Source organism: Cololabis saira, chromosome 14, assembly GCF_033807715.1.
Source record: "Cololabis saira isolate AMF1-May2022 chromosome 14, fColSai1.1, whole genome shotgun sequence".
Taxonomy (NCBI): Eukaryota; Metazoa; Chordata; class Actinopteri; order Beloniformes; family Belonidae; genus Cololabis; species Cololabis saira.
In genome coordinates, this window is record NC_084600.1 from 136,261 (window position 1) to 152,315 (window position 16,055).

The 16,055-nt window shown below is 39.4% G+C and overlaps 1 protein-coding gene across 7 annotated transcripts in view; it reads left to right on the plus strand.

The window, feature by feature from the left end:
* The window catches only part of LOC133459431 (spectrin beta chain, non-erythrocytic 1-like), an 84,620-nt gene that overhangs the window by 64,266 nt on the left and 4,299 nt on the right, over positions 1-16,055 (plus strand). For 5 of the 7 annotated variants that reach the window (XM_061739336.1, XM_061739338.1, XM_061739337.1 and 2 more), the window contains 15 exons: positions 58-282; positions 1,015-1,104; positions 1,719-1,997; positions 2,984-3,114; positions 4,421-4,625; positions 5,759-6,133; positions 7,125-7,369; positions 8,143-8,281; positions 8,353-8,437; positions 8,715-8,911; positions 10,256-10,383; positions 10,494-10,569; positions 11,420-11,497; positions 13,857-14,035; positions 14,490-14,663. In XM_061739336.1, coding sequence (XP_061595320.1) covers positions 58-282; positions 1,015-1,104; positions 1,719-1,997; positions 2,984-3,114; positions 4,421-4,625; positions 5,759-6,133; positions 7,125-7,369; positions 8,143-8,281; positions 8,353-8,437; positions 8,715-8,911; positions 10,256-10,383; positions 10,494-10,569; positions 11,420-11,497; positions 13,857-14,035; positions 14,490-14,663 — 2,606 coding nt within the window. The remainder of the gene's footprint in view (positions 1-57; positions 283-1,014; positions 1,105-1,718; positions 1,998-2,983; positions 3,115-4,420; positions 4,626-5,758; positions 6,134-7,124; positions 7,370-8,142; positions 8,282-8,352; positions 8,438-8,714; positions 8,912-10,255; positions 10,384-10,493; positions 10,570-11,419; positions 11,498-13,856; positions 14,036-14,489; positions 14,664-16,055) is intronic. The other 2 variants (XM_061739340.1, XM_061739343.1) reach the window with 1 other exon arrangement.

A 16,055-nucleotide genomic window follows, 5' to 3' on the forward strand; every position in this document is an offset into this window, starting at 1 on the left:
TTGTTGTACATTTTTTAACATCCGTCTGTTTTTCATTTGTGTCTTGTGCCCGTTCAGATGCTGGAGCATCAGATGGAGGTCAGAGAGAAGGAGGTGCAGGCCCTGCAGTCTCAGGCTCTGGCTCTGTCCCAGGAGGACGCCGGGCTGACAGAAATAGATGGTCAGCAACGGCTCGTCACTGAAAACTTCTCCAGCCTCCAGGAACCCCTCAAACTGAGGAAACAGAGACTGATGGCCTCCAAAGAAGCTCATCAGTTCAACAGAGACCTGGAAGATGAAATTGTGAGTAGGACTGTAGCACCCTATAATGTAATAATTTCCTGAAAATGTAATAACGCCTGAAAATGTAATCAAATTTGCACTTAACTCAATCGAAAATTTAATAAAACCCAATAATGTAATAACTTCCCCAATAATGTAATAAAATATCCTGATGGACATTGTAATGACATTTTTACCGATAATGTAATAGCTTATTACATTATTGGGAATTTATTACATGGTACTCAAAGTCTGCAATTTAACCCAATAGTCATTCTGGTGTTTCAAATCCAGCGTATAAAACATTCTTAGATTCTTAAAACACAAAATGTAGAATTCTGGACTGAAAATGAACATATATATTACATTATTTGTCAAGTATTACATTATCAGTTTTGGAAAAAAAAAAGACCCACCTGAAAATGTAATAAATTCCCAATAATGTAATAAGGTATTACATTATCAGCAAAAATGTTATTACAATATCAGTCAGGATATTTTATTACATTATTGGGGAAGTTATTACATAATTGGATTTTATTACATTTTAGATTGAGTTAAGTGCAAATTTTATTACATTTTCAGGTGTTATTACATTTTCAGGAAATTATTACGTTATAGGGTGCTACAAGGACTAATCACTGGTCCATCAGTAAATGAATACATTTATAAAGATTAATGTAATCTGTAATGCATAACTTTTGTGTCCCAGTTTGACTGATTCCTAACTTTTGTCATTGTTTTGTGTCTCAGCTGTGGGTGAAAGAGAGGATGCCCCTGGCAGCTTCCATAGACCATGGGAAAGACCTGCCCACCGTCCAGCTGCTGATCAAGAAGAATCAGGTACACAACAGCAGAATTAGGCCTCACTAGTACCAGGGATGGAAATCCAGAATTGGTTCTTGTTCAGAACCGGTTCCCAGTGTTTCAATTCCTTGGAATCGTTTGCAAAATTTTCCAAACGATTCCTATTCCTAAAGAAAAAATAAAAAGTCATTCCGTTTAACATTTAGATATAAATAAAAACAATACATTTTATAACATCAACAATCAACCATAGTTTGCACCAATAGCCATTTTTAATAAATATTCATTTATTTATTTATTTATATATATATATATATATATATATATATATATATATATATATATATACTATCTACATTATTTATTTATTTAATAATAATTAAATACGTTTTATATGTATCTATTCAAGAGATGTTTCTTTACTAACAATTTGAATTCTTTTATGTTAATAGTTTGGTTAAAGTGTGGGAAGTGGGTTCCATGCAGACATAGCTCTGTACATCAACGTTCTTTTACCATAGTTTGTCTTTATTTTTGGCAGTGACTTACACTGTGTGTCATATGTGAACAACTACAACACTTTAGTTCAGCTCCTAACGCGTCCCCCAGTCCCCAGTGAAGGTAAATGTGATGTGTTTCTTGTTACTCAGACGCTGCATAAGGAGATCCAGGGCCACCAGCCCCGCATCGATGACATCCACAGACGGGGCCAGACGCAGAGCCAGGTGGACGGGGAGAGACAGTCTGTTCTGGAGGAACGGCTGGTGGAGCTGAAGGAGCTCTGGGACCAGCTGATCGCAGAGACGGACAAACGTCACGCCCGTCTCATGGAGGCCAACCGTGCTCAGCAGTTCTACGCCGACGCCGCCGAGGCCGAGGCCTGGATGGGAGAACAAGAGCTGCACATGATGTCTGAAGAAAAAGCTAAGGTAATTTCTGACTACATGTAAATTGGACAGTTTGCAGTCTTTGTATTGATGAAACGTTATTATTTCCTCTTCTTCTGTGTTTTTTTTTTTTTTTTACAGGACTGTCTCAGAAAATTTGAATATTGTGATAAAGTCCTTTATTTTCTGTAATGCAAAAATGTCATACATTCTGGATTCATTACAAATCAACTGAAATATTGCAAGCCTTTTATTATTTAATATTGCTGATCATGGCTTACAGCTTAAGAAAACTCAAATATCCTATCTCAAAAAATTTGAATATTCTGGGAATCTTAAACCGTAAACCATAATCAGCAATATTAAAATAATAAAAGGCTTGCAATATTTCAGTTGATTTGTAATGAATCCAGAATGTATGACATTTTTGTTTTTTTAATTGCATTACAGAAAATAAAAAACTTTATCACAATATTCAAATTTTCTGAGACAGTCCTGTATTGTTTGCACTTGTAAAAAGGAACATTACACAGAGGGAAAAAATTAACAAAAGATGTGCAGGAGAGGTCATAAAACCCCCCCTCTTAAAAACAAGAAAAAAATCAAAAACAATAATTCACAAAACCATATAAGCACAATCCATAGGCCTTTACAGTATTACTGATAACTCAGAGTTATATGATACTTCAGAATACAGTTAAATAGCTTAGAAATATATTTGAATTATGGTGAATGAAAAACAGATATATTAAAAATCTATAAACTTTTTTTCATCTTTCTCTTTTAAATGCAGATAATGTTTGCATGTTTCACTTAGATGTTTTAAACTGTTCCGCAGCACAACACCTTGATACATAAATGAAAATCTAGCAACTGCGGTTCTACAGAAGGGGCTATGCAAATCATTCCTTCTTCTTGTGGAGTATGAATGCTAATAAGAATTAAACTCAAAATGATTATGAAATGTCTTTATACTGTACATCAGGATTCCTGTTTGATACTTATTCACATCCTCGTTGTTCTCCCAGGATGAGCAGAGCGCTCTGGTGATGGTGAAGAAGCACCAGACCCTGGAGCAGGCACTGGAAGATTACGCCCAGACCATTCACCAGCTGGCCAACAGCAGCCGCCTCATGGTCACCAGCGAACACCCCGAGAGGTCAGACCACACAAGCGCTTTTCAATCTCAGACACTCAGATCAGAAGTAGGAGGTTGGAGAAGCTGCTGTGATGTATTTGATTGTGTGATCTAAAGGGAGAAGACAACAACACTAAAGATGTAGAACCTGGAGGAGATGATAGATGTGCTGCTGGGTCTGTGACTTGTGTTTGATATCAAGTTAAAAAATGAGAGTGAGAGAAGCTTCAAGTGAAGCTTCAAGTTTTTTTTTTTAGTTTGTCTCGGCGCTGCTGAGAAGTCAGCTGGGTCAACTGTCATTTGGAAAAAAACCAGACTCAATACATAAAAAAAGCCAGCAGCGCCTTTTTTGTCTTTGAAAACGTTCTGAATTCCAGGTGGATTCTTCCCTGATGACTATGTTTTATCGTTCTTTCATCGAATCTGTTATCACTCTATCTTTCATTTTTTGGTTTCAATCCTTGAAGGTCAAAGACAGAAATTTGCTCAATAAGGTTGTCAGTCTAAGCAGTAAAATCATTGGGTCGGCTCAACAAACTTTACAAGAACTTTATAACAAACAGCTGATCAAGAAACTCCATGTTGTCTGATTCTCACATCCCATAATAAACAGTTTCAGTTTCTACCATCAGTTACTGCTTAGACTAACAGATACAAACACTCCTTTGTTCCTCCACTATTGTTCTTTTAAATGCCGGAAGGAAAAGGTAGTGGGTGAAAAAGCCTTCCCTCTTAAGCTTAGGTCTATACTATGATGTGTAACCTATTGTAACTTATTATGTATATTTTATGTATATTTAACATTGTGTGCTGCTCCTGTCGCAAAACTAATCGCCCCCTTGGGGACAAATAAAGTAATTGATTGATTGAGCCACGAGCAGCTACTGTATGAAGAGACAGAGCTCCTGGTAGATCTGGTCGTTCCTTATCTCCGTCTAGATCCCTTTTTAATTCTCTCCTCAGCACCAGGTTTATGAACATCTGCACCTCAGAGTTGGATCAGAAACAGACTTTTGCTGCCGTTGCCTGTTGAATAAAATGAAGAGTCGCTCTTTCTCTGATTTCCTCCTCCTGACTCAGACGTCTGACTCCAACCCCCCGACCAATCGGTGGTCTGTAGTGTGATGATGTCAGATACAGCCGACTCAGCCGCTTAGAACCTCAGCAGAATAGTTACAGAAAAGTATCTACTCGGCACGTTAGACCCCTAGTGGAGAAGCGCAAAACCGAGGCGTGGCGAGTGGAGTCGTGCTGAGTGTCTGCTGCAGGACATGCCACATTATGAACAACGTTTGGACTCATGCGACTCTCATTTTCTATCAAACAGTGAAAGAATCACCTTACGACAAGCCCAGGTGGACAAGCTGTATGCAGGTCTGAAAGACTTGGCTGAAGAGCGTCGTGGGCGGCTGCAGGAGAGACTCCGGCTGACCCAGCTGAAGCGGGAGGTGGACGACCTGGAGCAGTGGATCGCTGAGCGGGAGGTCGTCGCTGGCTCCCATGAACTGGGACAGGACTATGAACACGTCACCGTGAGTCGTTGTTCCACAGTCTCATGCTTTGAAGACATGAAAGCATGGGAAATCGAGCTGAATTTCCGTAGTGGCCCGAATATAAGACAGTGTTTTCTGCATTGAAATAAGACTGAAAAATTGGGGGTTGTCTTACATTCGGGGTCTCTAGACATTATACCCGTTCACAACGCCAGATGGTGCCAGATATCTTTAAAGCGAATGCAGAACTTAACTTTTTTTGTTGTTTTTTTTTTTTGTTTTGTTTTTTAAACTTTATTTAAAATAATTATCACAGAATATTATACAAGAACAGTATACAAATAGAATACAGAACATGTGCCAGGGGTGATGTTCGTTATTCAAGAAGATTATACATATTACACAAGTCTACGGTTTTAATAGCCTTTTCATTTGTTGATTTAGTGATTAGTTTTAAGTAAAGTTCCATTTCTTTCTGGAAAACATAAAAGCAAGGGGTTTTCTTTGAAAATGTACTCTTATGAATATGAAATTTGGCAAGAAATAAAAACAGATTTATCAAAAAGTTACATTTTCCTTCTTTCTTAGGGTAACAATGGAAACCAAAAACAACATTTTCCCAATGTAAATTAAAATTTATAGTGAAAGAGTCAATAATAAATTTGCTAATATCTGCCCATAGTTTTTTCGATTGAGAGCAAAGCCAATGCTGAACTTAACTCCCCAGGCTAAAGCGAACCCCCGTCACAAAGAAGAAAAATTTAAAAAGCGGTAGCACGAAAAATAAAAATAAAAAATAGCAGTAAGAAAGAAAAGAGAAGAAAATAAGAGAAGAGATAACAAAAAAATGGAGAAACGTAGCGAAAATCTGGAGAAAAGTGGGTGGAAGATCGGCAGGTGAACCGGCAGCTGAGGAGAAGTTATGATGCAAACTTCAAGATAATGATTTGAATGAGGCAAAATAACATGCTTTTTCTCTTGAATATATTGTTATAATCATTTGTTTCAGATGTACTGTAATCATTTTCTGTATAAAAATTTAATTTGGTGTTAAAAAAAAAACGAGTCTTGAAAAAGAGAAGGTCGTCTTATAATCAGGGTCGTCTTATATTAGGGCCAATAATTGTGTTAACTATGTTAACTCCATTTCTTCCTCCATTTCTTTTCTACAGATGCTGAGGGACAAGTTCCGCGAGTTTGCTCGTGACACCAGCACCATTGGCCAGGAGCGTGTAGATGGCGTAAACGGCTTAGCAGATGACCTGATTGAGTCGGGCCACCCTGAGAACGCCAGCGTGGCCGAGTGGAAGGACGGTTTAAATGAGGCCTGGGCTGATCTGTTGGAACTAATTGACACACGCACGCAAATGTTAGCAGCGTCTTATGAGCTGCACCGATTCCATCAAGATGCCATGGAGGTTCTCGGACGCGTCAAGGAGAAGAAAGAAGCACTGCCCTCGGACCTCGGCCGAGACCTGAACACCGTTCAGCATCTACACAGACAGCACAACACTTCTGAAAACGACATCCAGGCCCTCAGTGGGCAGGTGAGTTAAACCATCGGAGACATTTTGTATAGAGGGAATGTGCATGACGTCACAGATGCGACTTCACAGCGGGTTACGACCACTGAGTGTCAGAAAGACTGAGTGTCAGAAAGACTGAGTGTCAGAAAGACTGCGTTGCAGCGTAAACTTTCAGTTTGAGCAACTGGAAAACATCTAAAATGGGAAAGAGCTGTTGTGCGATCGACTGTACTCATAGATTTAGCAAGAAATCGGAGTTATCGTTTTACAGACTGCCGAAAAATAAGCTTAAGAGAGACAAATGGATCGCTGCAATTCTCAGAAACAACTGGATTCCAGGCACCGAAACGTGGATTTGTGGTTCCCATTTTGTATCGGGTAATGTTGGATTTTTGGGTAGCTAACGTTAAACGCTCAAATCATAAAGTTCAGTGTCCTCATCACTTCTGTGAAAATTTCTACAACTAATCCTGCCTTGAACTAGGACCAAGCGTCAAGACTTTTGTATTCCTTCAAGCTTTGCTTCATGTATTTCCCCGGCGTAGAAATTAAGTACATATAAATATCAGGAAACTGGATTCGTGGCCAAATATTAATGTCCATGGACCACTGGTTCTTGGTAACTGTACCAAATATTAATGTCCATGAACCACTGGTTCTTGGTAACTGTACCAAATATTAATGTCCATGGACCACTGGTTCTTGGTAACTGTACCAAATATTAATGTCCATGGACCACTGGTTCTTGGTAACTGTACCAAATATTAATGTCCATGAACCACTGGTTCTTGGTAACTGTACGGGTCACTGTCAAGTCCAACTGCCTTTAATTTAAGCCAATAATCAGCTGTTATCCCGTCTTCTCCACTAGTTGCAGCCGTTTTTACCACTCAGTGAGAGTAAGGGGGCTGGTCCAGTGGGGAAGTGACGTCAATGCAGACCCTCTATAACATAACAAGAGTGGCATTTGAGTTGAACACTGAATATCTCCCCTTGTTTTTGAAACTCCCAGGTGAACCAGGTGCAGGACGATGCAGCACGGCTACAAAAGGCCTACGCTGGAGAAAAGGCTGATGACATTCACAGGAGTGAACATGCGGTGTCGACGGCCTGGGACGGGCTGCTGGAGGCCTGCCAGGCCCGCAGGCTCCTCCTGCTGGACACCGTGGAGAAGTTCCGCTTCTGCAACATGGTGCGTGACCTCATGCTCTGGATGGACGGGGTCAACCTGCAGATCGATGCACACGACAGTCCCAGGTGAATCCTTTATTTCCCAGTCCAGATGATTGATGTAACTATAATCAGAGTGTATTTGGGTCAATGAGGTGACGCCTATATTTTCTGAAAAACAGATTTTTTTTCAATTCAAAAAAGGTTTAAATGGATAAAAAAATACCATATATATGAACTACCTGTCCCACATATGGACTCACTTGAATTTTACAAAAAATACTAGTTATTTGGGATTTTGTTGTTTTAAGCGTCAAAATGCGACCATGACTCTTGTTTTGAAAACCTTTTTTGAAATCACTCTAAATGTTTTTAAATCCATCTTCTACCCAATCTGGCATGATTTCTGAAGTGTCTTGTAGTGTGTAAGATTGCAACACATTTGTATTTATATTTCCATCATAATATACAAACAAAGTTTGACTGATGACGTCCATTTTATGAAATATCATGTGGCGCGACCATTAAAAAAAGCAACCATTTTTGTATAATACTGAAAACTTGTAAAAAAAAAAAAAAAAGATGTCAAGATGTTAAGGAAATTAATTTATTTTAATATGAATCATGGTTTCACCACATGACCTTTTTTAAGGCTAGTGCCAATTCATCTTGACAAAAAACTCTGAAATCACTTAATTAAAATTTCTTATATGAATTTTTGTGTACACAACATAATGTTTAATGTTTGAACTACTGCAATAGATATTATTTTTTTATTATTTTAAAATTGACCTGTTGAAAATCCTTATTCGTCATTGACCCATATGCATATGGACTCTGGTCTTTCTGTTTTTTTCCAGGGATGTTTCCTCTGCAGGGTTGGTCATTGCCAATCACCAGGACATCAAATCAGAGATTGAGACCAGAGCAGACAGCTTTACTGCCTGTACAGAGATGGGGAATGCCCTCATCAACAAAAACCACTATGCAGCTGATGAGGTTTGTCTCATTGGTTCAAAGGAAGCATTATTAAAAGGAATACACACTGATAAATTCTCGTCGACCCACAGATCCGAGAGAAACTTGCTCAGCTCCAGGAAAAGAGAGACAGAATCAACAAAAACTGGCAAGACAAGATGGACCACCTACAAATCGGTATTCATGCTTTATGTCTAGTGGCGTATGGATATGACTCTAGATTGTGTCTTAGCTGATTGTACTGATATAATGGAGTTATTGGAGTCTTCTTTCCCCTGCACCGACATGGTGGTCTTACGAACCGAGTTGGGCCTGTGTTTTTTGCCAGATTGGTGCTGTTCTAGAAGTTAACGGATATAAACCAGATTCTGGTGTTGCTCATACTGTATTTCCTAATGTATCATTATTTGCACACCTTCTTTGCCTTTGTCCTGACTCTTCCCTCCCGTTTTAGTGCTGGAGGTGCTGCAGTTTGGCCGTGATGCCTGCGTGGCAGAGTCCTGGCTGGCAGGACAGGAGCCTCTGGTGCAGGCCCCAGATCTGGGCACCAATGTGGATGAGGTAGAGAGCTTAATCAAGCGCCATGAAGCCTTTGAGAAACTTGCTGCAGCTTGGGAGGACCGCTTTGTGCTGCTGGAGAAACTCACAACTGTAAGTTGAGATGCGTCTTCTTCTTATTCAATTCAATTCAATTTTATTTGTATAGCGTCTAAAACAACAGATGTTGTCTCTAGACGCTATCCAGAGACCCAGAACATGATCCCCGAGCAATTATTACATAAACAATGGCAGGTAAAAACTCCCCTACCGCAGGCCAGCACACAGCTCCCGAGGCTCCGGCCTGCAAACATGCAAACGATGGACAAAAATAATGACTATGAGATACTTAAAATAAAAATGGAAATGGAGAAGAGAGGAAGGGAAGAGGAGAGGAGAAGAAGGGTGAGAGGCACCGCCCAGTGGATCATGTCGGCCCCCGCTGCAGCATAGGCCTATAGCAGCATATCTACCACGACGCTATATTTGAGACTAACTAATATAGTCTTGTTCTATAGCTACTGACTCTAACACACTAGAGTTTACACTACCTAGAGATTTACCAACACCAGCTAGAGGTTTACTAAACACTAACTATAGACTTTACTAAACAGAAAGGTTTTAAGTTTAGTTTTAAAGGTGGAGGTGGTGTCAGCTTGGAAGTTGGTTCCAAAGTAATGGTGCCTGATAGCAGAACGCCCGCCCTCCAAATCTACATTTGGATACTCTAGGAACTACGAATAAACCTGCACTCTGAGAACGGAGAGCTCTGCCAGGAACATAAGGCACTATCAGGTCTTGCAAATAATGTGGAGCAAAGCCGTTTTGGGCTTTATACGCAAGTAATAAAATGTTCTGCGGTGAGCACTGACACACCGGTAGTAGCGGATTTGGTCATATTATTTAAACTGTGTTTTGTGATTAATAAGCACGGTTTTTAATTATTTTGCGTTGGATCAATGTAGCAAATAAAATAGTTCTGACCATACAGCCCCTCAACCATCAGATACGTGTTTCACATGAGCAGTTCAGGTAAAAACGGCAGTCAAATCAGCTAAAATGCCGGATGCCGTTTGCTGGATGAAATGTATTAATTCCTGATAAAATAAGTGTGTTAGTGCACAGCTATGCTCATGTACGCATGTGAATGAGTGTACGTTTGTGTGAACATGAAAGTACAATCTGCATTGAGGCTTCTCGCTTCGGGAATCCCGGTCTGTGATTGGACGCTGCCTCAGCGTCGCCGCTGCTCATTTGCATTGACGCTCTGGGCGCGCTGCTCCCGACACCTCGGACTTTCATAGAAAATGAATGGCAGCCGGACGCCTGTGACGCTTTTAGTATGAATCCAGGGTTAGCAGTAGTCTGGTTAATGTCAGTCTCTTGTGATTCTGGCAGTCAGTCGTTTATTTACTAAGACATTTAAACAACATTATTGATTTCCTTTTTTTTTTTTAGCTTGAGGAGCATGAGATGCAGCGGAGGAGAGAGGAGGAAGAAAGAGCTCGGCGGCCTCCTACACCACCACCAGTAGAGGAAGTGGCCCCGTCTGAGACAGAAAGTCACGTACACGATTCTGCAGCCAGGTAGAGCAAAAGGGACATTCCAAAGAGCAGAATCTGTTTGTAACTAAAACACCATATTAGCAAATCCAATTGTTAATGTTTTGGTATGGTTCTCTTCCGCTGAAACCTAGAACCAGTCTGGACCAGACCACACTGAATCAGTCCGTCTCGGTGAACGGAGTCCACAGCGACAACGACACATCTCAGGTAAGACGAGTGTCTTTGTGTCTCGTGTCTGTGGTGTAGTAGTTGGATCTGCTTTCCCATGTCAATTATTATGAAATGGGTGGGCTTTTTTTCTACTCCGTCTTAATGTCTGTTACTATCATCTGATGGCTTTGTAAAATGTGTATTTCTTCAATTGAAAAAGGATTATTTGAAAAATAGATTTTTAGCAATTACTTGTATTCTGCTATCAAAAAGTGACATCTTGTAAACCATGAAATTGATGAAAACAATTTACAGCACTGTCTCAGAAAATTAGAATATTATGATAAAGTCCTTTATTTTCTGTAATGCAATTTAAAAAAAACGAAATGTCATACATTCTGGATTCATTACAAATCAACTGAAATATTGCAACCTTTTATTATTTTAATATTGCTGATTATGGTTTACAGTTTAAGATTAAGATTCCCAGAATATTCTTTGTAATTTTTTGAGATAGGATATTTGAGTTTTCTTAAGCTGTAAGCCATGATCAGCAATATTAAAATAATAAAAGGCTTGCAATATTTCAGTTGATTTGTAATGAATCCAGAATGTATGACATTTTTGCATTACAGAAAATACTTGATCACCTTAGACTTTATCACAATATTCCAATTTTCTGAGACAATCCTGTATTTCAAGGGCGTTGAATCTGGGAAGAAAAATGGTGAAGTTTCATGTTTGGCATGTAATATCACCTGATCAGATGCTGAGAGTTTTACTGGCTATTTTCATTTCTAAGTTAACTAGAGTGAACTAGACTACGAAGGGCAAACTAACTTACTAACTTTAAAGCTTCTGCAACTGACAGAGACTCCTTAACAATGTTTTATTGCGTTTTTACCAGCAGTCATTGTCGCTATCGTTGTCAGTGGGACAGAAATCAGAGCCTAAGCGTGTGTGTAAGCCAAAGCAGCCGCAGCGTGTGAGTACCGAGCCTCGGTCAGCGTCGTAGCTTCCCCTCGTCCTCTCACGTCTCCTCTCACGTCTCCTCACGTCTCCGCTCAGCTCCTGGTCAACTGCACTGCCTCTTTCCTTCTCCTGAGGAGCCACTGCTTCCTCTGTCACAGATGCAGCTTTCACTTTATTTATCCATGAACTACATCAGGGGTGTCAAACTCATTTTGCTTGGTGGGCCGGATTTGACCAATTTTCTTCTTGCGGGCCGCACGCTCAAAATAACAAAAACGGTGCGGAACATTTTTTCTCTAATTTCTCTAATAATTTCTGTAATATCAGTTTAGTTCATTTTAAAGGAAATATGCACTTTGTTTACACTCTAATTAAGTAAAATATATTTCTTGAGGATCTTTTCTTGAAATTTCTCGTTTTTTTTCAAATTATGTAAGATACTTTTAATATCATTTTACAAAGATAAACAGAAACAAGTATGTTTTTTATATATTTAGCTTTTTTATAGGAAATTTAATTAAATTAAAAGCAAAATCTTTCTTATTACATCCGAGAGTGTTTCTTTGTGATTTAGAGATTTTTCCAGTACAATTAAGTGTATTTATTTTTAAAAATTGGCGCGGATATTTACGCCAGTGTGCCGAAAAAGTCAGCACTTCTCTTTTAACTGTTTTACTTTGTCACTATCCTCGTATTCAAAACTGAAATTCTCCGAATAAATATCTTCTATCATCTTTTTTAGCAGTGATATTTTTCCTGTGAAAATATATAATAGTAGTCAGTTAATAAAAATAAACGACCGTCTACAAAGAAATAAAATCTGCAAATGCATTCTAGAAAACTAAAAAAAATGTTGAAAACTGCTCTTTTTGTGGAATAACGATGGATTTGTAGAATAAATATATTATCGGATATGCTGCGATTCATGGCAATTATTTATGCCTTCCTTTTTAGTAAATTAACATTTCGTTTTTTTGCGTTGGAAACTTCCCGCGGGCCGCACATTTGACACCCCTGAACTACACAGTGTCATTATTGAGTTCCATTGCTGTTTTGAAAGGCATGATGTGGATTCATGAAGTGTTGCTTTCATGGATCAGATCTGCCAGTCTGCTGCTGTGTATGTGCTTGTATTGACCAGGACAGGAGTGTAAATGTAAATGTGGAACCCAGAGTTAATGTGGTGATAAATGTAGCTGTTCATTGGCACTTTACATGTGACTTGTTTTAGTCTTTCCCTTATATGTGTGTAGTTTCTTTGACTGCCAAAGTCAAGTTTTGATGGGCTTAAATGAACGTTATTTGTGGAAAAGGGTTTATCGAGGGAGACTAAACCAACACAAATGGCTTCTTAGCTGACTCCCTTCCCTTCTTTGTTGCAGTTGAGTACGTTAAAAGAAATCCTGTTGTCTGTGAGTTCACTGTTAAGTAAATCAGAGCCAGCATACTGGATCTAAAAGATCTTAAAAGTTTTAAATCCTTTTAGCTGAACTGTAAGTGTTTGTGCGCCCTTGTGAAATGTTTTATTTTTGAGTTACAGAGGGGAAATGTTATGTATTAATTTGCAATTACTGTAAATCACTGAGGGATTAATGGAAAGGCAAAGACGGACATACAGGACTGTCTCAGAAAATTAGAATATTGTGATAAAGTTCTTTCTTTTCTGTAATGCAATTAAAAAAACTAAAATCTCATCCATTCTGGATTCATTACAAATCAACTGAAATATTGCAAGCCTTTTATTATTTTAATATTGCTGATTATAGCTTACAGATTAAGATTCCCAGAATATTCTAATTTTTTGAGATAGGATATTTGAGTTTTCTTAAGCTGTAAGCCATGATCAGCAATATTAAAATAATAAAAGGCTTGCAATATTTCAGTTGATTTGTAATGAATCCAGAATGTATGACATTTTTGTTTTTGTAATTGCCTTACAGAAATTCACAATATTCTAATTTTCTGAGACAGTCCTGTAAGAATGAGACACATCTATAACTGTATGTTTGTGTTCAAAAGAAGTCTGATTTCAGGTTCCCTTGAAACATTTTGACAGCTTTTATTATTTCAGATATTTGACCTAATGTTTGTCAGTGTTGCTTGCATGTTTTCTGTGTGACGGTTATCTAAGTAGTACAGTATGTCTCCCCCATCTGAGCAGCTGTAATTGCTTTAGTAATGTCCATGCAATTGTGTGGATCCAGTGAATCCACTCTCCGCTGTTTGCTGAAGTAATTCTACAGTATCGTCAAAGCAACCATCATTCAGGCTTTTCACATACGGCTGTGAACAGATGCTTCGCAACCTCCTTTATCCGTCCAGAACTGCACTTTTCAAACTCCCACTAATATTCACGTGGTGTTTGACCCCAGGGCTCAGAGTCGGACTCGGCGAACGGGCCGGGTAGAGACAGCGGGCTGGCCTCGTCCCGCATGGAGCCCTCGGCTACGCTGCCGGGCCGGGGGGCAGCCGGGTCAGACCCGGAGCCCACGGAGGGGATTCTCTGTCGGAAACATGAGATGGAGTCCCACAACAAAAAGGCAGCTAACAGGTGAGGATCTGGTCACGTTCAGCAGAGAGAAGACTTGGTTTAACATGGAACATGTGAAACGTGTGCCCCATTAGCGTGGGATTAAAATGATCTGGGGACCTGTGATCGTTTGTAATAATCATGGAGGACGTCTGTGATTCTAATCTCATCCAAATGCCAAAAATAGATACATTACCTCTTCGCTATCCATCCTGCAAACGACCGCTGAAAACAGAAAAGTAAAAAAAGTAGTTTTCGAATGTCTGTCCCGTCTTATTTCATTCACTGTCAAAACAAATGCACGCGACGGCGACAGGATCTTTCCGGCAGTACGCGCTGGTGCTCATGGGAAATGTAGAGTTCTTTCTGGTAAAACACTACCGCTTTTGTCCAAAGGAGCCGCCAAACTCAACAAAAGCTGAAAGTTACATTGTGCTGCTTTAATGATATTAATCTGATTAATTTGCTTCCTTAGGTCCTGGCAGAATGTGTACTGTGTCCTAAGAAAAGGAAGTCTGGGCTTCTATAAGGACAGTAAGAGTGCCAGCAACGGTGTTCCGTATCACGGAGAGGTTCCCATCAGCCTGGGAGACGCTGCATGTGAAGTAGCACACGACTATAAGAAAAGGAAACATGTGTTCAAGCTGAGGTGAGAAGAAAGCACTGGACAACTTTGCACATAGAACTAACCTCTAGTTAAACTTGGTAAATGATAGTAAAATCTGAAAACTGGGAACGTGAAGTCCATTCTACAGGTATACAAGTATAAATAAGTGTATATATATGTATGTATGCACAGCAATGTATACTGTATAGGTGGGTTTGGTGTGTGTGTGGGTGAATGTATGCATGTGTGTAAATATGAACATCTTGATGCTGTTAAGCCGAGATAGGCCAGTTTGAGCAACATTTATTTATTTCTCTTATTTATTTACTTTGTTTCTTTCTTTCTCTCATATATATATATATATATATATATTAGGGGTGTCACGGTACACACAAGTCACGGTTCGGTACGTACCTCGGTACAGGGGTCACGGTTCGGTACGGGTTCGGTACGGGTCATTTTAACGTTCAACAACACCTCATCCTACCCATCAAACTACATTTATTCTCACTTTTATTGAGCCAAGCCTATAGGCAGAAAGCAGAGTAAAGTCACAAACTTGTTCAGAAGAACACACACACACACACACACACACACACACACACACACACACACACACACACACACAGGCCTGACAGCTGTCAATCACATGGCTCTGAAAACTCAGGTAGTCACGGACTGACTCAGTTCATTCTTTGATACAATTTAAATACAAAAAAACCATAACTGGTCTAAATTACACAATCTATTTAGATAGATATAGACACAGCAGCCTATAACATAATTTCTGAGCTCTATAATAGAGAATAGACTCGGCGGTCTCGTTGACAACAACACAAGCTCATTAAAATAGGCAGCTGGTCAAGAAACTGATAAATAAATTATTTATGAAGGTTACACTCACTCACCAACGGTAGTTGACTCTTCCATAACCCAAAATAATCCAGGTAACGTGGAAAACGGGGTAACATTCAAAACTTTGTACAAATTTAGTCCTCTTTTAAACTTTAGCGCTAATCTCCTTCACTGTGACTGTTAAGGCTGATTTATGGTACCGCGTTACACCAACGCAGCGCCTACGGCGAAGGTTGCGCGTCGCCGCATAACCTCGCCGTAGACTGCGCCGTACCCTACGGCGTATGCTCTGCGTCGATTTAACGCAGAACCATAAATCAGGCTTTACAGCCAATCCGCGTTGGCACACGGCCCTGATGCGTTCAGGACAGTTGTAAATTAAGAATTAGAACATTTTATCGTTATTATAGCCTACAATTTATGATGATATATGAATTGCACATATATTTATTGATATGCACAGACTAGCACACATTTAGGTCTGTAATGGAACGTGACTGTTTTATAAGGGGGAAAAAAAACGATGATTGATTTTTTTTTTTTTTTTTTTTAACTCAGTCAGACGTATTCGCCGTATGA